This window comes from Bubalus bubalis, chromosome 4, assembly GCF_019923935.1.
Source record: "Bubalus bubalis isolate 160015118507 breed Murrah chromosome 4, NDDB_SH_1, whole genome shotgun sequence".
Lineage (NCBI taxonomy): Eukaryota > Metazoa > Chordata > Mammalia > Artiodactyla > Bovidae > Bubalus > Bubalus bubalis.
In genome coordinates, this window is record NC_059160.1 from 44,845,491 (window position 1) to 44,866,257 (window position 20,767).

Here is a 20,767-nt window from a genome sequence, read left to right on the forward strand (position 1 = left end):
GCTCTTCTAGAATCTTGGGCCTTGACTCTGGACAGGCTTGGGACTCACTGGGAACCAAGGGAGGGATGGAACTGGTGCTACGTAACTTCTGAGGCTTCAGAAGTTACTTACGTAACTTAGGGGCTTCCCTAGTAGCTCAGAGGGTAAAGCATCTGCCTACAATGCAGAAGACCTGGGTTCAATCCCTGGGTCAGAAAGGATCATCTGGAGAAGGAAATGGTAACCCACTCCGGTATTCTTGCCTGGAGAATTTCTCCTCCTGAGGATCCGGAGGGCTACAGTCCATGGGGTTGCAGAACCGGACACGACTGAGCAACTAACACACACACACACACGCACACACAACTTCTGAGGCTGGATCGTAGAAGGCCACGCAGCTCCCAGCTTATCAGTCAGAATGCGTGCTCTCTCAGTCTTAAGCCCCCTGTGACTAGTCTGACTGGCCTGAAGCCACCATGTTCTGAGGAAACCCAAACTCTCCATGTGAACTCACCACACAGAGAGACCCTGAGACTAAATGAAGAGAAAGAAAAGGAGAATTGTCTAGCCAGCTCCCTGCACCTCTAACCACCTGTCTGAGACACCCAAGGCCAGAACCACCCAGCCAAGCCCTTCCTCAACTCCTGACCCACACAAGCCAACAGAGAATATAAAAGGATTGTTGCCATAAACCACCAAATTTTGGATAGATGTGTTCCACGGCAACAGGTAACCAGAACAGAGGCCAATTTTATTTCCCTTTCTCCTACGGTGACCCTACCTTCTAATTTGCAAGGAACAGTTCCAGTTTACGGCTTTTGTCTGGCATAAGTATTGATAACAACCCCTTTCTCTCCCCAAAGGGCCCTAAGTTAGATGGTAAATGATATGGTCACCCACATTTGGCCAAGTCCTCAGAGTATACTACAGAGGCTCCTTTCCCCCAATAAACATACAACCCCAATGAAAGCAGGGCATCTACTCCACAAACACAGCTTTAAGACAAGTCCAGGGTTTCCCCTCCTTTCCACCATATTGCTGTCTCTATTCCCTTCCCATGGAGAAATCCTGGAACTGCTGCTGATATCCAGGACAGGAAGTGTCTGAATCAATCAGAGAAACCAGAAGCAAGAGACATGGGAGGAAGGAGAAAAAGAAAACCCAAACCTCAGGGAAGGCTTTCTGCACCATCCTGTAAAGGATGGAAGGATTTTCTTTTAATCAATTTTTTAACTGAAGGAAATTGCTTTACAGAATTTTGTTGGTTTCTGCCAAACATCAACATGAATCAGCTGGAAATGTACATATGTCCACTCCCTCTTGAACCTCCCTCCCAGGATGGGCATTCTTAAGGACACAAAATTGTTCTCAAATCTTGGGGCAGTCATTTGCTCACGGAGCCAAACACCCAGTTGCCCAGAGCCTGTTTCTCCCCACCTGCATGAATGTCTCAAAGAACACTTAGAAAGCATAAGAGATGATTGTTTTAAACACTAGCACATTGCCTGGCATATAATAAGTACTCAATAAATGCTAGTTCCTTTTTTAAAACATTGGAGGTTCCTATTAGACAAGGCATTTGTCTCATCTGAAAGGGACAGGACAGAACAGCACAAAAGGCCAAGGAGAAAAGAGTAATAATGGTGCCTCCTGCTTCTAGACATGACATCAGGGTATGAATATGGAGAGGCCAGCAGGCCTACTATGGATCTTCACTTTTTAGTTTAGAAAATACTTTTGCAGTCACTCACTCATCTAGAAGAGACGTTCTTTGAAGAATCTTACAATGGATCGTTATAAATACAGGGTCCTGCTGCAAAGTGGTGGCTCTTACAATGCAAGCTGAATAAATGATCTCATACTAATTTTGATCTTTTTATACACTGATTAGTCAACAAATGCTTACTGGTCACCTGCTGTATGTCAGACACTGTTCTAGCAACTGAGAACACAGGCCCTTCCCTCACCCCCTCGGGTGCTCCACACATGAGTTCATATTGACCCACAGCTGGCCTGGTCCCAGCATCCTTGTTTCTGCTCAAGAGTTATCTCCCCAGTGAGATCATCTCTGATCATCACTTCTAAAACAGCTGCATCTTCCTCTGTCCCTCCTCACCTCTTCCTCTGCTTCATTTCTTCAGAATTCTCATCATGTGCTGAAATATTTTTGCTTCCTTGTCTAAGCTCTGTCTCTGCTTCTAGAGTGTCAGCTCTGGGAAGCAGAGGCTTTGCTGTCCTACCTAGAACAGTGACTGGTGATCCATATTTGGGGAATTGTTGAATGAGTGGATAGGGGTTTTGTGAAAATTAAATGAGAAAATGAATTCAGCACATTACCCCGGGCACATAAATAAGGATTCAATTAATGTCAGTGTACTGAATATCAATAGTAAGTTGTAATATGTGCTACACTATAAGGGGAGATCTAACTTTTGCTGGATTGCTTGGATCATGTCTTTTGTTTTCCTCTTCTTCTTTATTTTTTTTCCTGTGGGCCCACAGGCCATCTGCTGCAATCTCGCTTTTGTGTCAGAGTTTAATCATCTTTTCCATTTTGGCCGTGATGTCCCTGCCCACCCCAGATGGAGAAGAATTTGGGAGTCTTGTCTTATTCTCAATACTGGGTCCCTGGGCTTAGGTGGGAGATCCTATCTAAATTCCTCCCCCAATGGACACCTTTGCTGCCTCTTTCTGCCTACCCAACTCTTGAGTCTCCACAGGCAGTAGGGATGACCCTCCTTTACATTAAATCAGGTCATGACCTCCCTCCTTCCCTCCCCATTTTAAAATCCCTCAGTAGCTTACTTTTATCCTGAGGATAAAATCCCATACTCTGTTCTGTGGCCTGCACATTTCTAAATGGAAACTTCCTTTTTCTGGGTCACACCCAGGCTTCTTCCTGCTTGAGACCTTGCTGCCTGCTGTTCTCTGGTGCCGGGAATACATCTCCCCTACATCTTCACTGCCTGTGTCCACAACCAACCACCCCTCTGAGTAGCCTTGCCCTGTCCTCATTCACTCTCTTGCTTGCCACGTGCCTGGTACTATTCCAAGCACTTAAATTAACTCATTTAATTCTTTCCACAGCCCCGTGGCATTAAAAAAAAAAAAGCATGATTGGGGCTCCCTGGTGGGCCAGTGGTTAAGACTCAGCACTTTCACTGCTGGGGCCCAGGTTTGATCCCTGGTCAAGGAACTATCCTGCAAGTAATGCAGCATGATTAAAAAAAAAAAAAAAAAACACACAGCATGTGAGCTAGAGCAGCTACTGCTGCTGCTGCTGCTAAGTCACATCAGTCGTGTCCAACTCTGTGCAACCCCATAAACAGCAGCCCACCAGGCTCCCCCATCCCTGGGATTCTCCAAGCAAGAACACTGGAGTGGGTTGCCATTTCCTTCTCCAATGCATGGAAGTGAAAAGTGAAAGTGAAGTCGCTCAGTTGTGTCCGACTCTTAGTGACCCCATGGACTATAGCCTACCAGGCTCCTCCATCCAAGGGATTTTCCAGGCAAGAGTACTGGAGTGGGTCGCCAGTGCCTTCTCCAGAGCTAGAGAAGAGTGAATATAAAATGGCAGGATATAAAGATGATAGAAAGCTAGGACCAGATAGGTCATAGGAAGACTTTCATATTTTATTCCAAGTATACAATGGGAAGCTACTAGAAGGTTGTGAATAGATTGCTTTGATCACCACACAAAGAAAGAACCCTAGAGGAACACAAGTGGATGCTGGGGGCCCAAGCATGAGGCTGGAGATGGTGAGGGCAAGTGGTGGCATTTACCATGGTTCATTTTTTGTTTTGTTCCTGGCCATGCTGTGAGGTTGCAGGATCTTAGTTCTCTGACCAGGGATCAAACCCACGCCCCCTGCAATGGAAGTGCAGAGTCCTAACCACAGGGCTACCAGCAGATTCCCTCAAAATGTATTCTAAAAGAATAAAGAGGACTTGCTGAAGGAATGAATGTGGTGGGGAAAGGAACTACCAATGATGGCTACAAGGCTTTTCAATAAGCATCATCCACTGGGTACCGTGAACAAAAATTAGGGAAACTGGAAGATGAGTGGATTAGAAGAGAATTTATAGAAACAGATGCTGCTGTTAACATTTTCATTTTATACATGAATAAGGTTTCAAAGAGATCAATTAACAACCCTGAGTTTGTCCAACTGGTAAGTGGAATTCCTATTTTCACATACATATATTTTACCCTCACAGCACCTCCTTTTCTCATCTTCAATTTACAAATAAGGAAACTGAGGCCCAGAGATGTGAAGGCTACACTGCTAAAGTGGCAGAGCCAAGAATAAATATCAGCTCTAACAGCAAGTATATTTTCCAATAAAGGAGACAGGCCAGGAGACTGATAAGGAAGCCTAGGAGACCAGGTAGTAAAGAATCTTGAGGTTTGAACAAAAATTGCGTGCTCAGATTCTTTCAAATGTTTTGAAATTCCCCAATACATGAACCGTGAACTTCCAGATGTTCAAGCTGGTTTTAGAAAAGGCAGAGGAACCAGAGATCAAATTGCCAACATTCGCTGGATCATAGAAAAAGCAAGAGTTCCAGAAAAATATCTATTTCTGCTTTATTGACTATGCCAAAGCCTTTGACTGTGTGGATCATAATAAACTATGGAAAATTCTGAAAGAGATGGGAATACCAGACCACCTGACCTGCCTCTTGAGAAACCTATATGCAGGTCAGAAGCAACAGTTAGAACTGGACATGGAACAACAGACTGGTTCCAAATAGGAAAAGGAGTACGTCAAGGCTGTATATTGTCACCCTGCTTATTTAACTTCTATGCAGAGTACATGATGAGAAACGCTGGGCTGGAAGAAGCACAAGCTGGAATCAAGATTGCTGGGAGAAATATCAATAACCTCAGATATGCAGATGACACCACCCTTATGGCAGAAAGTGAAGAGGAACTCAAAAGCCTCTTGATGAAAGTGAAAGTGGAGAGTGAAAAAGTTGGCTTAAAGCTCAACATTCAGAAAACGAAGATCATGGCATGTGATCCCATCACTTCACGGGAAATAGATGGGGAAACTGTGGAAACAGTGTCAGACTTTATTTGGGGGGGGGGGGCTCCAAAATCACTGCAGATGGTGACTGCGGCCATGAAATTAAAAGACGCTTACTCCTTGGAAGTACAGTTATGACCAACCTAGATGGCATATTCAAAAGCAGAAACATTACTTTGCCAACAAAGGTCCGTCTAGTCAAGGCTATGGTTTTTCCAGTGGTCATGTATGGATGGGAGAGTTGGACTCTGAAGAAAGCTGAGCGCCAAAGAATTGATGCTTGTGAACTGTGGTGTTGGAGAAGACTCTTGAGAGTCCCTCGGACTGCAAGGAGATCCAACCAGTCCATTCTAAAGGAGATCAGTCCCGGGTGTTCTTTGGAAGGAATGATGCTAAAGCTGAAACTCCAGTACTTTGGCCACCTCATGCGAAGAGTTGACTCATTGGAAAAGACTCTGATGCTGGGAGGGATTGAGGACAGGAGGAGAAGGGGACGACAGAGGATGAGATGGCTGGATGGCATCACCGACTAGATGGACATGAGTTTGAGTGAACTCTGGGAGTTGGTGATGGACAGGGAGGCCTGGCGTGCTGCAGGACAAACTCCGTAGGCTGAGTTTCCAAAAAGACAGCACCGTTGCCATCGTAGGAAGGTGGTTCCTGAGTAGCCAGTTCAGAATCACAACCAATTAAAATGCAGGTTTCTGGGCTCCAGCTAAGCCACGCTGGTATAACAGTCTATGGAAGCGGACCCGGAATCTTCATTTTTCAAATTAGCACTCCAGGAATCTTTGTCAAACAAGAAAGTCTGAGAACTGTGGAGCTATAGTTTGAACATTGGCAGCGACCCCCAAAACTAGTAGTCTGATCTACTCAGGTGACTTTGCACCTCCTGGTCTGTTTCCGAAACCGCTGAAGGCTCAGTGAGTAGCCACAAAAACCTGCCTGAAAGACTCGAACTCCCCCTAACGGTGAAACTCGAACCACACGATCTTTTAAAGAAGGCAGGAACCGCGGGTCATTGTGGGATACAGAGTGGCCAGAGCGGCCCGCAAGGCATTGTGGGACATCAGCCCGTCTCCGCTTCCAACTCCAACTACAAGGCCGCCACGTTTCAAGAAACTTGAAACTCTCGGAGTGTCGCCGGATGCCCCATGACGTAACTGTAAACATCCTCCGGTGTCTATCAGCCTCGAAGGCTAAATAAGAACACCGCGAAAAGAACAGTGACGAACTTCCGGATATGCCTTCGCTTTACGACTCCTGCGTTCCGCCGTCGAACCGGAAGGAAGCCAAGAAGCAGTTTACGACACCATCGGTCGTGTTTACGGTACCGGCCGCTGCGCGCGCATCTTTCTTCCTTTCCCGGTTCCCCGGAGTTCAGGAGGTGGCGCGGTATCCGGCCTAGACTATCTCTCACCATCGGGGCCGGTTACGGCCGTTACAGGTAAGCAGCGTATTCCGTACGCTTCCGCGGACCTCCAGAGCAGAGTTGGGTTGCGCCTGGCCTTCGGGGGCCTACCGGAAGAGACTTCCGTACGCCCCCTCCTGCCTCCCTGTTCCTGCGCTGGGCGGGGCAGGAATCCGCCTGACCCAGTGCGGGGCAGAACCTGTGGTTGAGGTCTCTTTCCCTGGAGTCCGCTTAGCGGCCACCGACGGTCTGTTCTGATGTGAACGTGCCATTAACCCCGCTGAGTCTCAGGGTCTTTTAAAGTGCCTCACTGTTCCCTGAGCTTCTAGAGAGGGCTATTGGGTGTGCCAAACTGAGCGATGTTCGGCCCTGCTCTGAGGAGTTCAGTCTAAATGTTTCTTTTCCTTGCTTATGAAATGGAAGGCTAGGATGTAGTTGGTTGATCTTTGATTTGACACTAACCCCCCAGGAATTGGCAAACGATCTGCAGTGGCTGCGAGAACGTGCCCTGTACATGGCCTGCCAGCCACACGGCTCTCCCTATGACTGTCCTGTTGGCGCCGCCTCATCCTATATCTGTAGCCAGTACAGCTGTCACTCCGCTTCAACTGAAAGATTTAGTTTCCCCTATTGGTTACATTGTGCTCTGCCTACTTTTTATTTTCCGCGTTGAAACCCTTCCACCCCTTTTAAAGTGTGTTTGGAGATATCTTATTGTGTTATTGATATGATCTGAAAGCCAGGATCTTTTCAGGCTGCTGTCCAGCTGTAAAATAATGGGAAGAGTGTTACACTTAAGACAGAGGACCCTAGAAACCAAGTCTATCTTGAAATGATGAGATCAGCTGCTTGATTTGGCTGAACTGTAGTTTTATATCTGAAATGGGGGCCTAGGGGCTTAGTCAGATGTGTTGCATCTGACACGTTGTAGGACCCTGGTAATATATAAGGGTGTACTGTTTGGAGACCACCACACCCTCCCTCAGTCTGCTTCCTGTACTGTAATTGAAGTTCAGGTGGGAGGATGGGGCTTCCAGGTTCATGCCCTTTTGGATCACACAAGTGTCACCTCTAGGAACTCTCCCCATCATGGGAAAATGAAGAGAGTTTCATAAATTTAGTATCCTTTGCTCTTTGCTCCCCAGACTCTGGAAATATTTGTGTGGTGAATTTTACCCTGGGAACTCAGCTTCTGGGCATTTTCAGGGGATTAGAATGGATGATAAATGCATGAGTTTTGGATAGGAATTGTTTGGCAGATACCTGTCTGGAGCCCCTGGTTTTTACTCTTCCTGAGAGGAGTACTGGCGTTACACAAAGTGTGGACTCAAGCCTGTTTCCCAGGGTTCAGATTTTCATCCATTAGTGTTGTGACTTTGGGCGATTTCTTGATATCTCTGTGCCTCAGTTTTCTTATCTGGAAAGTGGGGCTAATACTGGCCCTAACTCAGGAGGAGATTGTTTAGAGGAGTCAACGAATTAATATGTGGAAAGCACTAACAACATGCCTGGTACTCATAATGTTTATGAACATTGGCTGTGTTCGGCCACTTTCATGACATAAGGCTTCTGGTGGCCTCCTCAACCTTCTGCCGGACTTTCTGCCTGACTCTTATGCCCTGCATAAGAATTTGCACTGACAACGGAAAATTGAAAGAACAACAAAGGGAGGTTGCATTTCAGGATATATTCATGGACCCTTGTTTTTTCTCGGAACTGTGTGTAAATATTTGTATTTTTGTAAGACTGAGTAGTAAGTGTCTGGCGTTTTACAATGGAACTATTTCCACATATGTTAACTAACATATACGGTTTTCACAGTGATCCTCTGAGGGGAATAAAACAAGGATCTTATTTTTCAGGTAAAGAGACTGAGGTTTAGGGGAATTAAATATCGTATGTCTGGTGAAGGTGTGAATGAGAACTGGAACTTGGTTATTAAACTCAAAAAAAAGTTAATTACATTTCATCAAATTTGTAAGACATCACTGAATTCAAGAAGCACAGTTTCTTCATGTAACACTAAGAAAGAAAAGTTGCCAGATACGACATGACACCTCATCAATTAGAAGGTGCAGGTTCATTTCAGAAATAGTACAGTGGGAAAAAAAAACAGTGAGATATGATACATAAATCTGGTTAGCAGTCGTCTGAGTTTTAAGTATTCACAGTATTATTTACAGGAATATGTTAAGTGGAGAGCAGCTCAACAGTTGAGGCTTCTGTTTTGTGTTTTGCTTTTTTACCTTTATCATTCATGTATTAGCTTACCTCAAATGGAAGACTTTTTTTTTTTTTTTTTTTTGAGACTTTTCTTCATGGAGTTACTTTGTTATTTGTATTTTTAAGGTTTTAAAAGATGGCAAAGTTCATGACGCCCGTGATCCAGGACAACCCCTCAGGCTGGGGTCCCTGTGCAGTTCCGGAGCAGTTTCGGGATATGCCCTACCAGCCGTTCAGCAAAGGAGATCGGCTCGGAAAGGTGCTTGCCTGTCAGCGGGGTCTGAATCTCTTAAAGCTGCAGCTAATGCTCCAAGTTCATTTTAATTTTATTCTCTCAAAAGGATAATGGTTATAAGCTCTGGCTACTTCCAGTAGTCATAGGAGAGCTGGGCTCTTACAAAGCTATCCTGAGCCAGTCTTTCTAACACTTTGTGACACCGTGTCCTCACTTGGGAGGAGGGGGTTTCTGGGTCAACAGAAACTTGCCTGGTTGACGTGTGCTCTCTGCCTTGCCTTGTTGTGCTCACTAGGTTGCAGACTGGACGGGGGCCACATACCAAGACAAGAGATATACGAGTAAGTGTTCTCCGCCTGCCTGCCTGCCTGCCCAAGTCAGGCCCTCGGTGGATTGTTAGCGTTTCTAGTAACCTCCACCTGAAAGCATTCTAGGATGGGAACGAAATGGTGATAATTCATAATTTTTAGGGGCCTATTATGGACTGTGGAAACAATGCATTTTTTGTGAATAGCCTCAAAAGTTAGACTGTTCAGCGTATTATAGTAGGTTTTTCCCCCTACTTTGGGGAGCCATGGCCCCTTTTACAAATCTGGTGAACACATTCCCATTTTGTATTTCAGTACTTGGGATTTACTGAGCCTGTAAGGCCAGTCAGTGGATCCCAGTTTTAAAACTGGTTTTAGGATCCTAATAGAAGTTAGTTTTTTCCTCTGTACTAGTCAAGAGAGCTAGGAATGGCTCTCTGGAATACTGAGTTAAAGACGATCTGAAGTCTGAGGTCAGCCAGAAAGCCAGTCCCAGCCCATTAGCCACGTCTTCCTTGGGCACCAGCTGGTGACAGTGATGACGTGTATAACCGCCTGCTTGCCTCTCCTGAGAGAGTAAACTGCAACTCCTGTTCTTACAGAAGAAGGCAGAGTGCAAAATGGGCTTGTCTTGAGTTCCTCAGACTCTGTCTTGACTTAGAAAGTTCTTTGGATCAGAGCTTTTTAAACTTGAATGTGGGTATTAGTCTGCTGGCTGCTGCTACGGCTAAATCGCTTCAGTCGTGTCCGACTCCGTGCGACCCCACAGACAGCAGCCCACCAGGCTCTGCCATCCCTGGGATTCTCCAGGCAAGAACACTGGAGTGGGTTGCCATTTCCTTCTCCAATGCATGAAAGTGAAAAGTGAAAGTGAAGTCGTTCAGTTGTGTCTGACTCTTAGCGACCCCATGGACTGCAACCTTCCAGGTTCCTCCGTCCATGGGATTTTCCAGGCAAGAGTACTGGAGTGGGTTGCCATTGCCTTCTCCATAATCTGCTGGGAATCTTATTAAAATGATGGTTCTTAGTGGATCTAGAGTGGAGCTATGAGTCTGTACATCTGAAATGCTGCCAGCCGATGGGGTGGCTCCTGAGACCACACTGTAAATATCAGGCTTTAGACTACTATGTACTTATAAAGTTTGTGGGTAGTGTTACATGCTGTCACCTTTGCCTGCAGATAAGTACTCCTCTCAGTTTGGAGGTGGAAGTCAGTATGCTTACTTCCATGAGGAGGATGAAACTAGTTTCCAGCTGGTGGACACAGCGCGCACACAGAAGACCGCCTACCAGCGGAATCGAATGCGATTCGCACAGGTAAGTCAAGAGCCAGCAGTATGACCATCTTGGGGCTGTCACCTGGTGCTAAAAATGGTACCATGTGAGTACTGATGAGGGGAAAGCATGTTACTGTGGGTATCCTAATGAATCCCATAATATATTAATGGGCTTCCCAGGTCTCCCAGTAGTAAAGAATTCACCTGCCAAGCAGGAGATGCAAGAAACACAGGTTCAATCCCTGGGTCAGGAAGATCCCCTGGAGTGGGAAATGGAAGCCGCTCTAGTATCATAGGAGCCTGGCAGGCGGCGGTCCATAGGGTCACAAGGAGGTAGATAGGACTCAGCACAGCAAGCAGCTGCAGTGAATCCAAGTAGCTCTTTAGTGACAAATTGTGCTAAAGTAAATGGATACCATGGCCAGGAATGCCTTTAAACAGTTCAGCTGTCTGTTGACCAGTAGCTAGGACATCTGTGCTAAGGATGGCTGTTTGTGCTGGATAACCATGTGCGTCAGTGTCTGTTGCCTCGAATAATTGCTGTGTCCAGGATTTACTGAGTAGATGATCCAGTTGGGCTGCATCTTCTCACATAAAGAGGCAAACTCAGCAACTCTAATAAGAGCCAGTGAACCTGCCTCAGTAAAAGCATGGATATGAGTCTAAGCTAATTCAAGGTACAAACATTTTTATTGTGCTTCAGTACAAAAAACCAGATAACTGCTTTTTTTTTTTTTTTTAACAAATTGAAGGTTTGTGACAGCCCTGCATCGAGCAAGTCTTTCAGTTCTATTTTTTCAACAGCATTTGCTCACTTCATGTCTCTGTCATAACAATATTTCAGACTTTTTTATTATTATCATATTTGTTGTGGTGATCAGTGGTGTTACTAATCGCTGAAGGTGGTTAACATTTTTAGCAATAAAGTTTCTTTCTAATGAAGATATATACATTGTTTAAGACATAACAGTGTTGCACATTAGTAGACTACAGTGTAGTGTATAGTATTTGTAGCATAAATTATAGGCACTGGGAAAGCAAAACATTTGTGTGACCTGCCTAATTACAATACTCACTCTATTGTGGTGGTCTGGGACCAGACCCAAAGTATCTGGGAGGTAGGCCTGTGCTTACTCAACCTAAAAACCCCAGGTGTTGATCCTGTAAAAGCACAGAGTGAAATGTGCAGTTGGGCTGCTGCATCCTAAACTCACTCTAACAGCATCCCATTAGGCACCACCAATTATCAGCTGAATGTCCCAGGATTTTAACATGATGTTTTTTCCTGATTCCTAGCGAAATCTCCGCAGAGACAAAGATCGACGGAACATGTTGCAATTCAACCTGCAGACCCTGCCTAAGAGTGCCAAGCAGAAGGAGAGGTGAGCTGCCCATCCTGTTGGAACAAGTTATTTTTCCAGGACTGACCACACTGCTGTCAGGAAGCCAGAGCAGAATAGTCATCTTCTTCCCCAGTATTACGAAAAACCAAAAAGCCTCCCCAAAGCCAGTTAAGCCACTATTTCAGCCCTGATGTTGTCTTCCAAGAACTGGTCATGGCAGAGACCATGGACAGGAAACTGCTTGCACTGGACGTGAGCACTGACTGACACGGAAACAAAGGCAGACAGGAAGTGACCCCGGAGCTTCACCTAGACACAAGTCTTCTGTGGTGCAGCTCCCGGGGCCCATTCACACCGGGTCCTGTGAGTCCCTGGAGCTGTGTAGGACAGTAGCCTGCCCGAGCTGAGGCTGCCAGAGGACAGCCTCTAGAGATGGAGTGGTATATACTGGTCATATACTGGTATACACTGGCATATTGGGGGCAATATGCCTCTCCTAGCATGTCTAGTGTGCACTGTTTTCGTCTTGGTTTTTGTTTTTTCTTAAGCCTCTACTTTCCTTAAAAATCTGTACTGAAAGCAGTTTTCCTGTCTTTCCAGAGAACGCATACGACTGCAGAAAAAATTCCAGAAACAATTTGGAGTGAGGCAGAAATGGGACCAAAAATCACAGGTAGTATATCTGTATCAGAATTCTGTCCAGGAATTTGATTTTTTTGGTTGGTTTTATAACAGCTTTATTGAGGTTTTTACTTCTCATACTATACAATTCACCCATTTAAGATGAACTCAGTGGTTCATAGTTTATGCACGGAGTCCTGCAGCCATTACTGTGGTCTGTGTCAGAATGTTTTCATCACTACAAAAAGCCCTGTTCCAGTCAGCTGTTTTCCCTGGCCCTAGACCGCCCCTTCTCTGTGTTCTGTCTCTGGATTAATTTCTCCTGGACACTTCATATAAATGGAACCAGAGCAGAATGATCTTTTGTGACTGGCTCCTTTTACCAAGCATCATGTTTGCAAGGTTCATCCATGTGGTAGCCTATGTCAGCACTGCATCCCTCTTTATTGCCATGTTCCATTACATGGATAGACCACGTTTTGTCTGTCTGTTCACCATTGATAGACATCAGGGTTGTTTTTACTTGAGGGTATCATGCATGGTGCCACCATGGACATTCCTCTAAAAGTGTTTATGTGGACGTTGTGCAAGTAGAAGACGTGTATAAGCCAGAGTAAAGGTGCAGTTGTGGGAGTTGCATTTGCTGGACTCGGTGCTTGCTGTAGCAGCAAGAATAACCAGGTAATGACATGGAGAAATGCAGAGGAGCTGTTAGAAAACCGCCAGCCTGTCGTATGAATGTTCTGGATATATTTATCGAATACAAGCCCTTCATTCTGTTACCTGCCTTTTGCTTACGTTTCGCGCTGGCTGTCATTTTCCCCCTCCAACGGTTTTTCCTGACAGAAGCCCCGAGACTCTTCGGTGGAAGTCCGCAGTGACTGGGAGGTGAAGGAGGAGATGGACTTCCCTCAGCTGATGAAGATGCGGTACTTGGAAGTGTCAGAGCCCCAGGACATGTAGGTGGCATCTTTTCCTACCCTCCATCATGCTCTTAATGTGTGTGAATCAGCTGGTGATGACTGTTGGCCTGAGCCCTATCATTTCCAAAGACATTGCCTAAGATTAGCGGACGAGCTTAAAAAAAAAAAAATTAATGCCTGTGGCAGGAAAAGCAGAAAGAAGTTTACTAAAGCTAAAACTTCAGTTCTCTTTCAACTTCCTGGCATTGTGAGCAAAAGAAAAATTAAATTATAGGATTCTTGTTGGGAGAAAGCAGAAAGAAATTTCCTATTATTAAAACTCTAGGGTTCTTTCAGCTTCCTGAAATCCTGAGCAAAAGAAAAGGTTGGGTTCTTTAGCTTTTTGGGCAGAAAGAGGAAGATTGCAGTTCTTCAAGAGAAGTGACGCTTTTCCTGATGTTTCAAAGAGCTCCTCATCTCAGAAGGCCGGTGGGTGGACATAACTTAGCGGGAGCTGGAGCATCAGCCAGGAGGCAGCCTCCTGCTGAGGGCTCTGTCACTGCTCCTCTCCCTGTCTCTAAAGTGGGGCGGGGAGTGGGGTCCTGAGCCAGATCAGTTGTGGTCACTGTTTTGTGGAGCCACTTGGGCAGGCCCTGCATGAGCTCTAAGAGTCCAGTCAGAGACTGTTTTCATCTCTCGTGTTAGACTTTTGGATAAGACTTTGGATTCCATGGTGTAACAGAGAAGAAGTAGGTAGTCTTGCTCCCCTTGACTTAGCGTGTGTTGCGTGCTGTCCCCTCAGCGAGTGCTGTGGGGCCCTGGAATACTACGACAAGGCCTTTGACCGCATCACCACGCGGAGCGAGAAGCCGCTTCGGAGCATCAAGCGTATCTTCCACACTGTCACCACCACGGACGACCCCGTCATCCGGAAGGTGGGCACCCCTGCCCCATGCCCACCTGTGGGGAGCGCTACAATACCACCGCTGAGGCCTCAGAGAGAGCAGAGATGTGGCGAGGGGGTGGGGGGGGTGTATGAACCGACCAGGCCTCAGATGCCCCTGTAGATAAGACTCATGTGAATCAATGTAGGATTAGGTGAAAATGAAGGCACTCTGCTGACCGGACCGTAAGTGTCGGGGTCTAACAGGTGGTCAGGAAACTGCAGTTCCTTGGACCCAGGATACAAGCTTGCTGGCTGGCTTGCTGCAGCCTGGCTCAGACAAGCAGAGGTGTAGATATGGGTGTGAGGGCTCTTTGCAGACAAGTCCTTCACCTCCAGTGAATGGGCAGGTGAGCCCCAAAGTAGCCCCATCTCTCTGCTGTCCTCCTTGCAGCTGGCGAAGACTCAGGGCAATGTGTTTGCCACCGACGCCATTCTGGCCACGCTGATGAGCTGCACCCGCTCTGTGTATTCCTGGGACATCGTCGTCCAGAGGGTCGGATCCAAGCTCTTCTTTGACAAGAGGGACAACTCTGACTTTGGTAAGAAGCCTGTCTAGGAACAACACAGAGGCTCTGAATGTCCTTGTTGGTCCAAAGCCATTCCCAGGTACAGAGAACGGGTAGAAGGTGTTCTGTCTCCCCACGAACACCAACAGCCATGTCAGAATCCCCCCTCGGCCTCCTCAGAGATAGAGGAAGGGGCTGTCACTGCAGTACCCCGTCAGGGCAGCAGCCTTCTGAGTCCTCGCGGCACCCCAACACCGTGTTGCCACCCATTTGAGTAGCATCTTCCTGACCTCTGTCATCTGTCCATACCCCCTTTAGTATGTACTTGACCTTTTTCTTTGGACTGATGCCTTTTTTACTTCAGCATATTTATGAAGGAAAAAATGCACATGTACCATACACATGTGTATGTACACACACACGTTGAATGAAAACCAGGTCACTCAAAAATAGATGTGGTTGTGACAGAATGTAATGTTAGTATCTCAGGTTATCCAGAAACCCGCCCCACCCAGCCCCACTCAAGAGACCCAGGTTAGCAGATGGCGGTCCTTTGGAGGAAGGGCCTGTGTCGTTTGAATCACCCCATCTCCCTAAGGGGCCCTACACCTCTTTGGTGACTGTTTCATGGGTGGGTGACCATGCTGCCAATTTTGCAGACCTTCTGACAGTGAGTGAGACAGCCAACGAACCCCCTCAAGATGAAGGTAACTCCTTCAACTCACCCCGCAACCTGGCCATGGAAGCAACCTACATCAACCACAACTTCTCCCAGCAGTGCTTGAGGATGGTAAGGTCCTGGGAGCACTCAGTTCATCGACCCCAGTTGCTGTCTACTGAGCATGTACTGGGTCATCAGCTCTGGGTTGTGGGATTAGACAGGACAGACGGGGGTCCCTGCTTGTCACGGAGGAAATCTCAGCTTGAGGTTAGAGGTCAGAAGGCCTGACTTTGAGCCCTAGATTCACCACTTTTAGCTTTGTGGTGCCAGTCATGTTTCTTCTCTGAAATTGTTTAGTTGCTAAGTTATGTCTGACTCTTTAAGACTACATGGACTATAGCCTACCAGGCTCATCTGTCCTTGGGATTTCCCAGGCAAGAATACTGGAGTGGGTTGCCATTTCCTTCTCCCAGGGATCTTCCCGACCCAGGGATGGAACCCACATCTCCTGCACTACAGACAGATTCTTTACCCCCTAGCCACCAGGGAATCCCCTCTGTAAAATTAGAACACTTGAATAATATTTGTCTCATATAGATACATTGTAAAGATTCCTTGAAATATATGACCAAGACACCCTTGTGCACAGATACAGCTGCATTTCTTAGGAGCTGGAGATACAGCAACCAGCCAGCCTAAGTGCCTGCCCTTAGAAAACTTCATTATAATGGAGGGGGAAAGATCTTCCCTGTAGCTCAGATGGTAGAGAATCTGCCTGCAATGCAGGAGACCTGGGTTGGATCCCTGGGTCGGAAGATCCTCTGGAGAAGGGAACAACAATCCACTCCAATATTCTTGCCTGAAGAGTCCCATGGATAGAAGAGCCTAACAGGCTGCAGTTCGTGAGGTCGCAAAGAGTCGGACACGACTGAGCGACTACCACACAATGGAGGAGGAAAGATGGTAAGCTCAGGATATGTACATGTTGTGACAAATGACTGTGTGTACCTTGGAGGAAGACATAACAGGAGGGGGCACTGTTGCTAGTTATATAAGAGACTAGAAGCTCGTGTTTCACAAACGTGAGCATAGGGTGAACTCGAGCTGTTACCTCTGTTGTGACCCACAGGGTGCTCGCTTGGGCTCGGAAGTGTGCCCAGAGCCCCCTCGAGCTCTAGGGACCCAGGCGGGGCTGTGACAAAGGAGAGGTGCCGGGTATGGCTGATTGCCTTGGCAATGGGTTGGCGCTGTCTCATGACACCTGTGTCATTTTTACAGGGGAAGGAAAGATACAACTTCCCCAACCCCAACCCATTTGTGGAGGACGACATGGATAAGAACGAGATCGCCTCTGTGGCGTACCGGTACGTCTCCTCCCTAGTGCCCCCGCCCTGTGTGGGTGGTGCATCTGGACCCAGGGCCTCAGGTGACCAGAGGCGCTCCTTCTTCCTTGCAGTTACCGCCGGTGGAAGCTCGGGGACGACATCGACCTCATCGTCCGCTGTGAGCACGATGGCGTCATGACTGGAGCCAACGGGGAGGTGTCCTTCATCAACATCAAGACCCTCAACGAGTGGGACTCCAGGGTGAGGCACGCAGGGCACCATGTCCCGGGCTGGCGCCTGCAGCCTGTGTCTCTCTTCCCCTTGCCTTGCTTACAGAGGTTTTCTGTCTTCTGAATTTTCCCCCTACTTAGTTCCGCTTTGAGGAAGAGATCGTGTGTGCGGGTGATTACCTTTCCTTGGTGTTTTCTGTCTCTGTCCATTCCGGCTTCCCGTTGGCTTCTGCCCTCTGCAAGTGTGATTTCAGTCTCTCCTTATGAGCTGGGCTGGCAGCTCTCCTTTTTGACCTGTTATTTCACTTAACGGCAGCCCCTACCTGGTTTTCAACCTTTTGGCACCCTTTTTTCAACTTTGTCTCTTACTGAACTCAGATTATCCCAGGTTTGGCTTTTCAGGAGGGGCATCTTGAAAGAAATATGCATCCTTCGTTTTTCCTTCTCTTTCCGTTCTCCCAGGCTGGTATGCCAGGATGGGGCTGTCATTCTTTCTGAAAGTACCTGGCCTACTCACCTGAATTTAAAATGTGTGGCCATGCTCCTGGTCACTGGTGTGTAGAATAAAAGAGTCTTGGTAGAAGGACAGCAAGGCCAGGCCTGTGTTAACGAGGGTCCAGTGAGATGGAAGTCAGGGGCCATTGTGCTCTGCCTGCGTTAGAGCCGAGGGATTAGCATTCCGGGCACCAGGTTTCACTCCTCAGGTGTTCTTTAGCTTCTGTCACCTGCTGAGAGCACCCTAGAAGGTTTGCTGCGAACTCAGCTCTGAACCAGTGGCCTTCTCTTAGCCTTTGACCACAGCCCCCCAGGAACATCGTCCTGTGTGACAGCGCCCTCTGCTGCTGCCATAATCTGGTCCTGCACGCTTCTCAGCTGCCTTCACATTTCCTTTGCTGTTTCCCTCCTTTTTAACCCCCCAGTGGCGCCTTCTCTTAGGGTCAGTCCCTTATGCAACTCTTTTGCCACAGTCACTTCTTTATACCGTGTGCAGTCCACTCAGATGGTCTCCCTGTCTTAAGGGACCTTGATTCCATCTGCAGAATCTTTAGACACGAGGTAGCATGGAGAAGGCAATGGCACCCCACTCCAGTACTCTGGCCTGGAAAATCCCATGGACGGAGGAGCCTGGTGGACTGCAGTCCATGAGATCGCTAAGAGTCAGACACGACTGAGCGACTTCACTTTTACTTTTCACTTTCCTGCATTGGAGAAGGAAATGGCAACCCACTCCAGTGTTCTTGCCTGGAGAATCCCAGGGATGGGGGAGCCTGGTGGGCTGCCCTCTATGGGGTCGCACAGAGTCAGACACGACTGAAGCGACTTAGCAGCAGCAGCAGCAGCATGATCCTGGGTAGTTATGCTCAGGGTTCCCCCAGACTCTGGGATAGCAGATGCAGCAAGAGCAGGGTCATCAGGGACCATCTTAGATTTAAGCCTAACCCCAAGCCTCATCCTTGAACTCCAGAAATGATTCCTGAAATCTCTTCTGACTCCTGGTGCATCATTGTTGTTTTTGTTTTGGAATTTTTTGGTGGTTGGTTTTTTCTAAAATACTTTGTCATTCCAGTGTCTTCATTTGTCATTTCTTCTGGCTTGACTGTCCATCAGTGTCATTTCTCCTGCTCTCTTAGGCTCAGAGCCTCAAACATCTCCTCCTCCTCTGCACCCTTGAATTCTGCTGTCAGGCTCAGGCTGTCTACTTGCCCAGCCCTGGGTTTCACTGACATCACCGTAGTTCAGGACCCTACTCATAATGCCTGTTATTTTGCATTTGTCTCTTAACTGACCTCCCTAACTCCCTCTCCATCAGGTCAGACCTACCTGACCTCCCCTCCCTCTACGGGCTTCCACACTGAACCAGTCCGTCTCTTCCCTGTCCCTCTCAGATCCCCCTAACTCCAGCTTCTGCCACTATTCTCCACGGGTGAGCTGTCACACTCCCTTGTGAAACTCTTCCTCTCCACACCACATGTGATAAACACTTGTATGGCACTTGTTTCTAACATGTGTGCGTATGTGTCCTGGTCTGGTTGAGACCTTGTAAAGAGAGGAGTTACGGTTTGTTAAGCACCAGCTGTGTGGCAGGCTGTGCAAGAGAGGGACGGATGATGTCTTCCTTCTGCTCTACCTGTGGGCTTTCCCCTCCCTGGTTAAGCCCACTAGGGACCTTCTTCTCTACCAGAGGGGCCAGTAGTCCACAGGCAGCATGGTGCCTTGGCACCTGTAACCGGGGCCCCCCTCCCACAGCACTGTAACGGCGTTGACTGGCGACAGAAGCTTGATTCTCAGCGAGGGGCTGTCATTGCCACCGAGCTGAAAAACAACAGCTACAAGTTGGCCCGCTGGACCTGCTGTGCTTTACTGGCCGGATCCGAGTACCTCAAGCTTGGGTGAGATTCCTGCCCAGGAGCCGGGAGCTCATCTTCGGAAAGGAGGGGTCTTCGGGTTAGGAGAACAAGGCTGCCCTTTTCTCCCTTTTCTTGGGACAAGCACGAGGCTGCCATTTAACTGATAACTCAACCCCAGGTACAGCTGTGCCTCTGTGCCAGCGGTCCCCACCCTAACACTGCCACCCGACACACCCCAGTTGCGTGTTGCGTGTCCCGTGCCACGTGGTCTGTGCCGGCGTGCCCCACCCTAACACTCCTCCCCCTGGTAGTTATGTGTCCCGGTACCACGTGAAAGACTCCTCGCGCCACGTCATCCTGGGTACCCAGCAGTTCAAACCCAACGAGTTCGCCAGTCAGATCAACCTGAGCGTGGAGAATGCCTGGGGCATCCTGCGCTGCGTCATCGACATCTGCATGAAGCTGGAGGAGGGCAAGTACCTCATCCTCAAGGACCCCAACAAGCAGGTCATCCGTGTCTACAGCCTGCCCGACGGCACCTTCAGCTCCGATGAGGACGACGAGGAGGAGGAGGAGGAGGAAGAGGAAGAAGAAGGTGCGTAGCAAGCCTCCCTCAGAAGTCTGGCATGAGCTGTGGGCTGGTTGGGGCTCAAGCGCTGCAGCCTCAGTCCTCTAACCTCAGTGGAAAACTCCAGGAATTCCCTGAGGCTTCACTTGGTATGGCATTCAGTCTAGTTCCAGGAGCCACTTCCAGAGCCTTTAGAGCACATGATGGGGTTGGCGAGGAGAGTTAGGGCAGGAAAGAAACATCTAGAGGAAGGTCTAGAAGTCCCTGATACTAGCCAGTGGTCCCAGGGAGGAATGATGCTCCAGGTTCATGCTAGGCCTTAAATCGTTCTCTCACCTGCTTCACCGGTTGGTGACTGAAGGAAATACCTGGTAGTCCTCTGAGGATCTGAATCGTTTCACATCTGAGTGAAAGTGTTGAAAATCATAAGCAATTCACCAGTTTGATGTAACCTTTGTATCTTTCAGAGGAAGAAGCCTAAACCAGACAGTGATGTGGAACTGGCATCTGTGATTGCATCGAGCCTGGAGGACCCTGAATACCTAGTGGGATGTGTGTCTGATTCTTGCTCTCTGAAGCTAGGCCATTGAAATAAATTCTGTTTAGTCCCTTACCTTCATCTGTGCCTACGTTATGACTGAAAGTCCTTCTTCCTTCTCCGAGGAGCCCTTCAAAAAGGGAGGGTGAGATGCAGCAGAGTCTCTCTAGAGTTCATAATCTGGGTTCCCTCCTTTGTTCTCAGCATTAGTGGTTTTACATTCCTGCTAGAAGGTGAATGCCCTTGGGTTTTTTGTTCTTGGAACCCCTTGAAATTATCCTTTCCCAGGGAGTGAGGTCCATTGTGAGGTCCCCAT

General features: G+C 47.8%; 1 protein-coding gene across 2 annotated transcripts; it reads left to right on the forward strand.

The window, feature by feature from the left end:
* The first annotated feature begins 6,301 nt into the window (after positions 1 to 6,301).
* Positions 6,302 to 20,526, forward strand: EIF3D (eukaryotic translation initiation factor 3 subunit D). 2 transcript variants are annotated; one of them, XM_006056971.3, is made up of 15 exons: positions 6,302 to 6,456; positions 8,770 to 8,902; positions 9,174 to 9,219; positions 10,367 to 10,503; positions 11,760 to 11,845; positions 12,407 to 12,479; positions 13,274 to 13,386; positions 14,132 to 14,264; positions 14,667 to 14,814; positions 15,441 to 15,571; positions 16,721 to 16,806; positions 16,899 to 17,028; positions 19,245 to 19,387; positions 19,657 to 19,940; positions 20,381 to 20,526. In XM_006056971.3, exons 2-15 carry the CDS (start codon positions 8,780 to 8,782, stop codon positions 20,392 to 20,394), a joined length of 1,647 nt encoding a protein of 548 aa, XP_006057033.1. In that variant the 5' UTR covers positions 6,302 to 6,456; positions 8,770 to 8,779; the 3' UTR covers positions 20,395 to 20,526. The 2 variants fall into 2 exon arrangements, with proteins under 2 accessions (XP_006057033.1, XP_044797292.1); XM_044941357.1 differs by having other exon boundaries at positions 13,277 to 13,386.
* The last annotated feature ends 241 nt before the right edge of the window (positions 20,527 to 20,767 follow it).

Bases quoted from the DNA above. Each gene is read 5' to 3' on its own strand.
- EIF3D (XM_006056971.3), top strand. From the start codon at position 8,780: ATGGCAAAGTTCATGACGCCCGTGATCCAGGACAACCCCTCAGGCTGG. The intron at 11,846-12,406 runs GTGAGCTGCCCA...CTGTCTTTCCAG, and splicing joins AGTGCCAAGCAGAAGGAGAG to AGAACGCATACGACTGCAGA. The intron at 14,815-15,440 runs GTAAGAAGCCTG...CCAATTTTGCAG, and splicing joins GAGGGACAACTCTGACTTTG to ACCTTCTGACAGTGAGTGAG.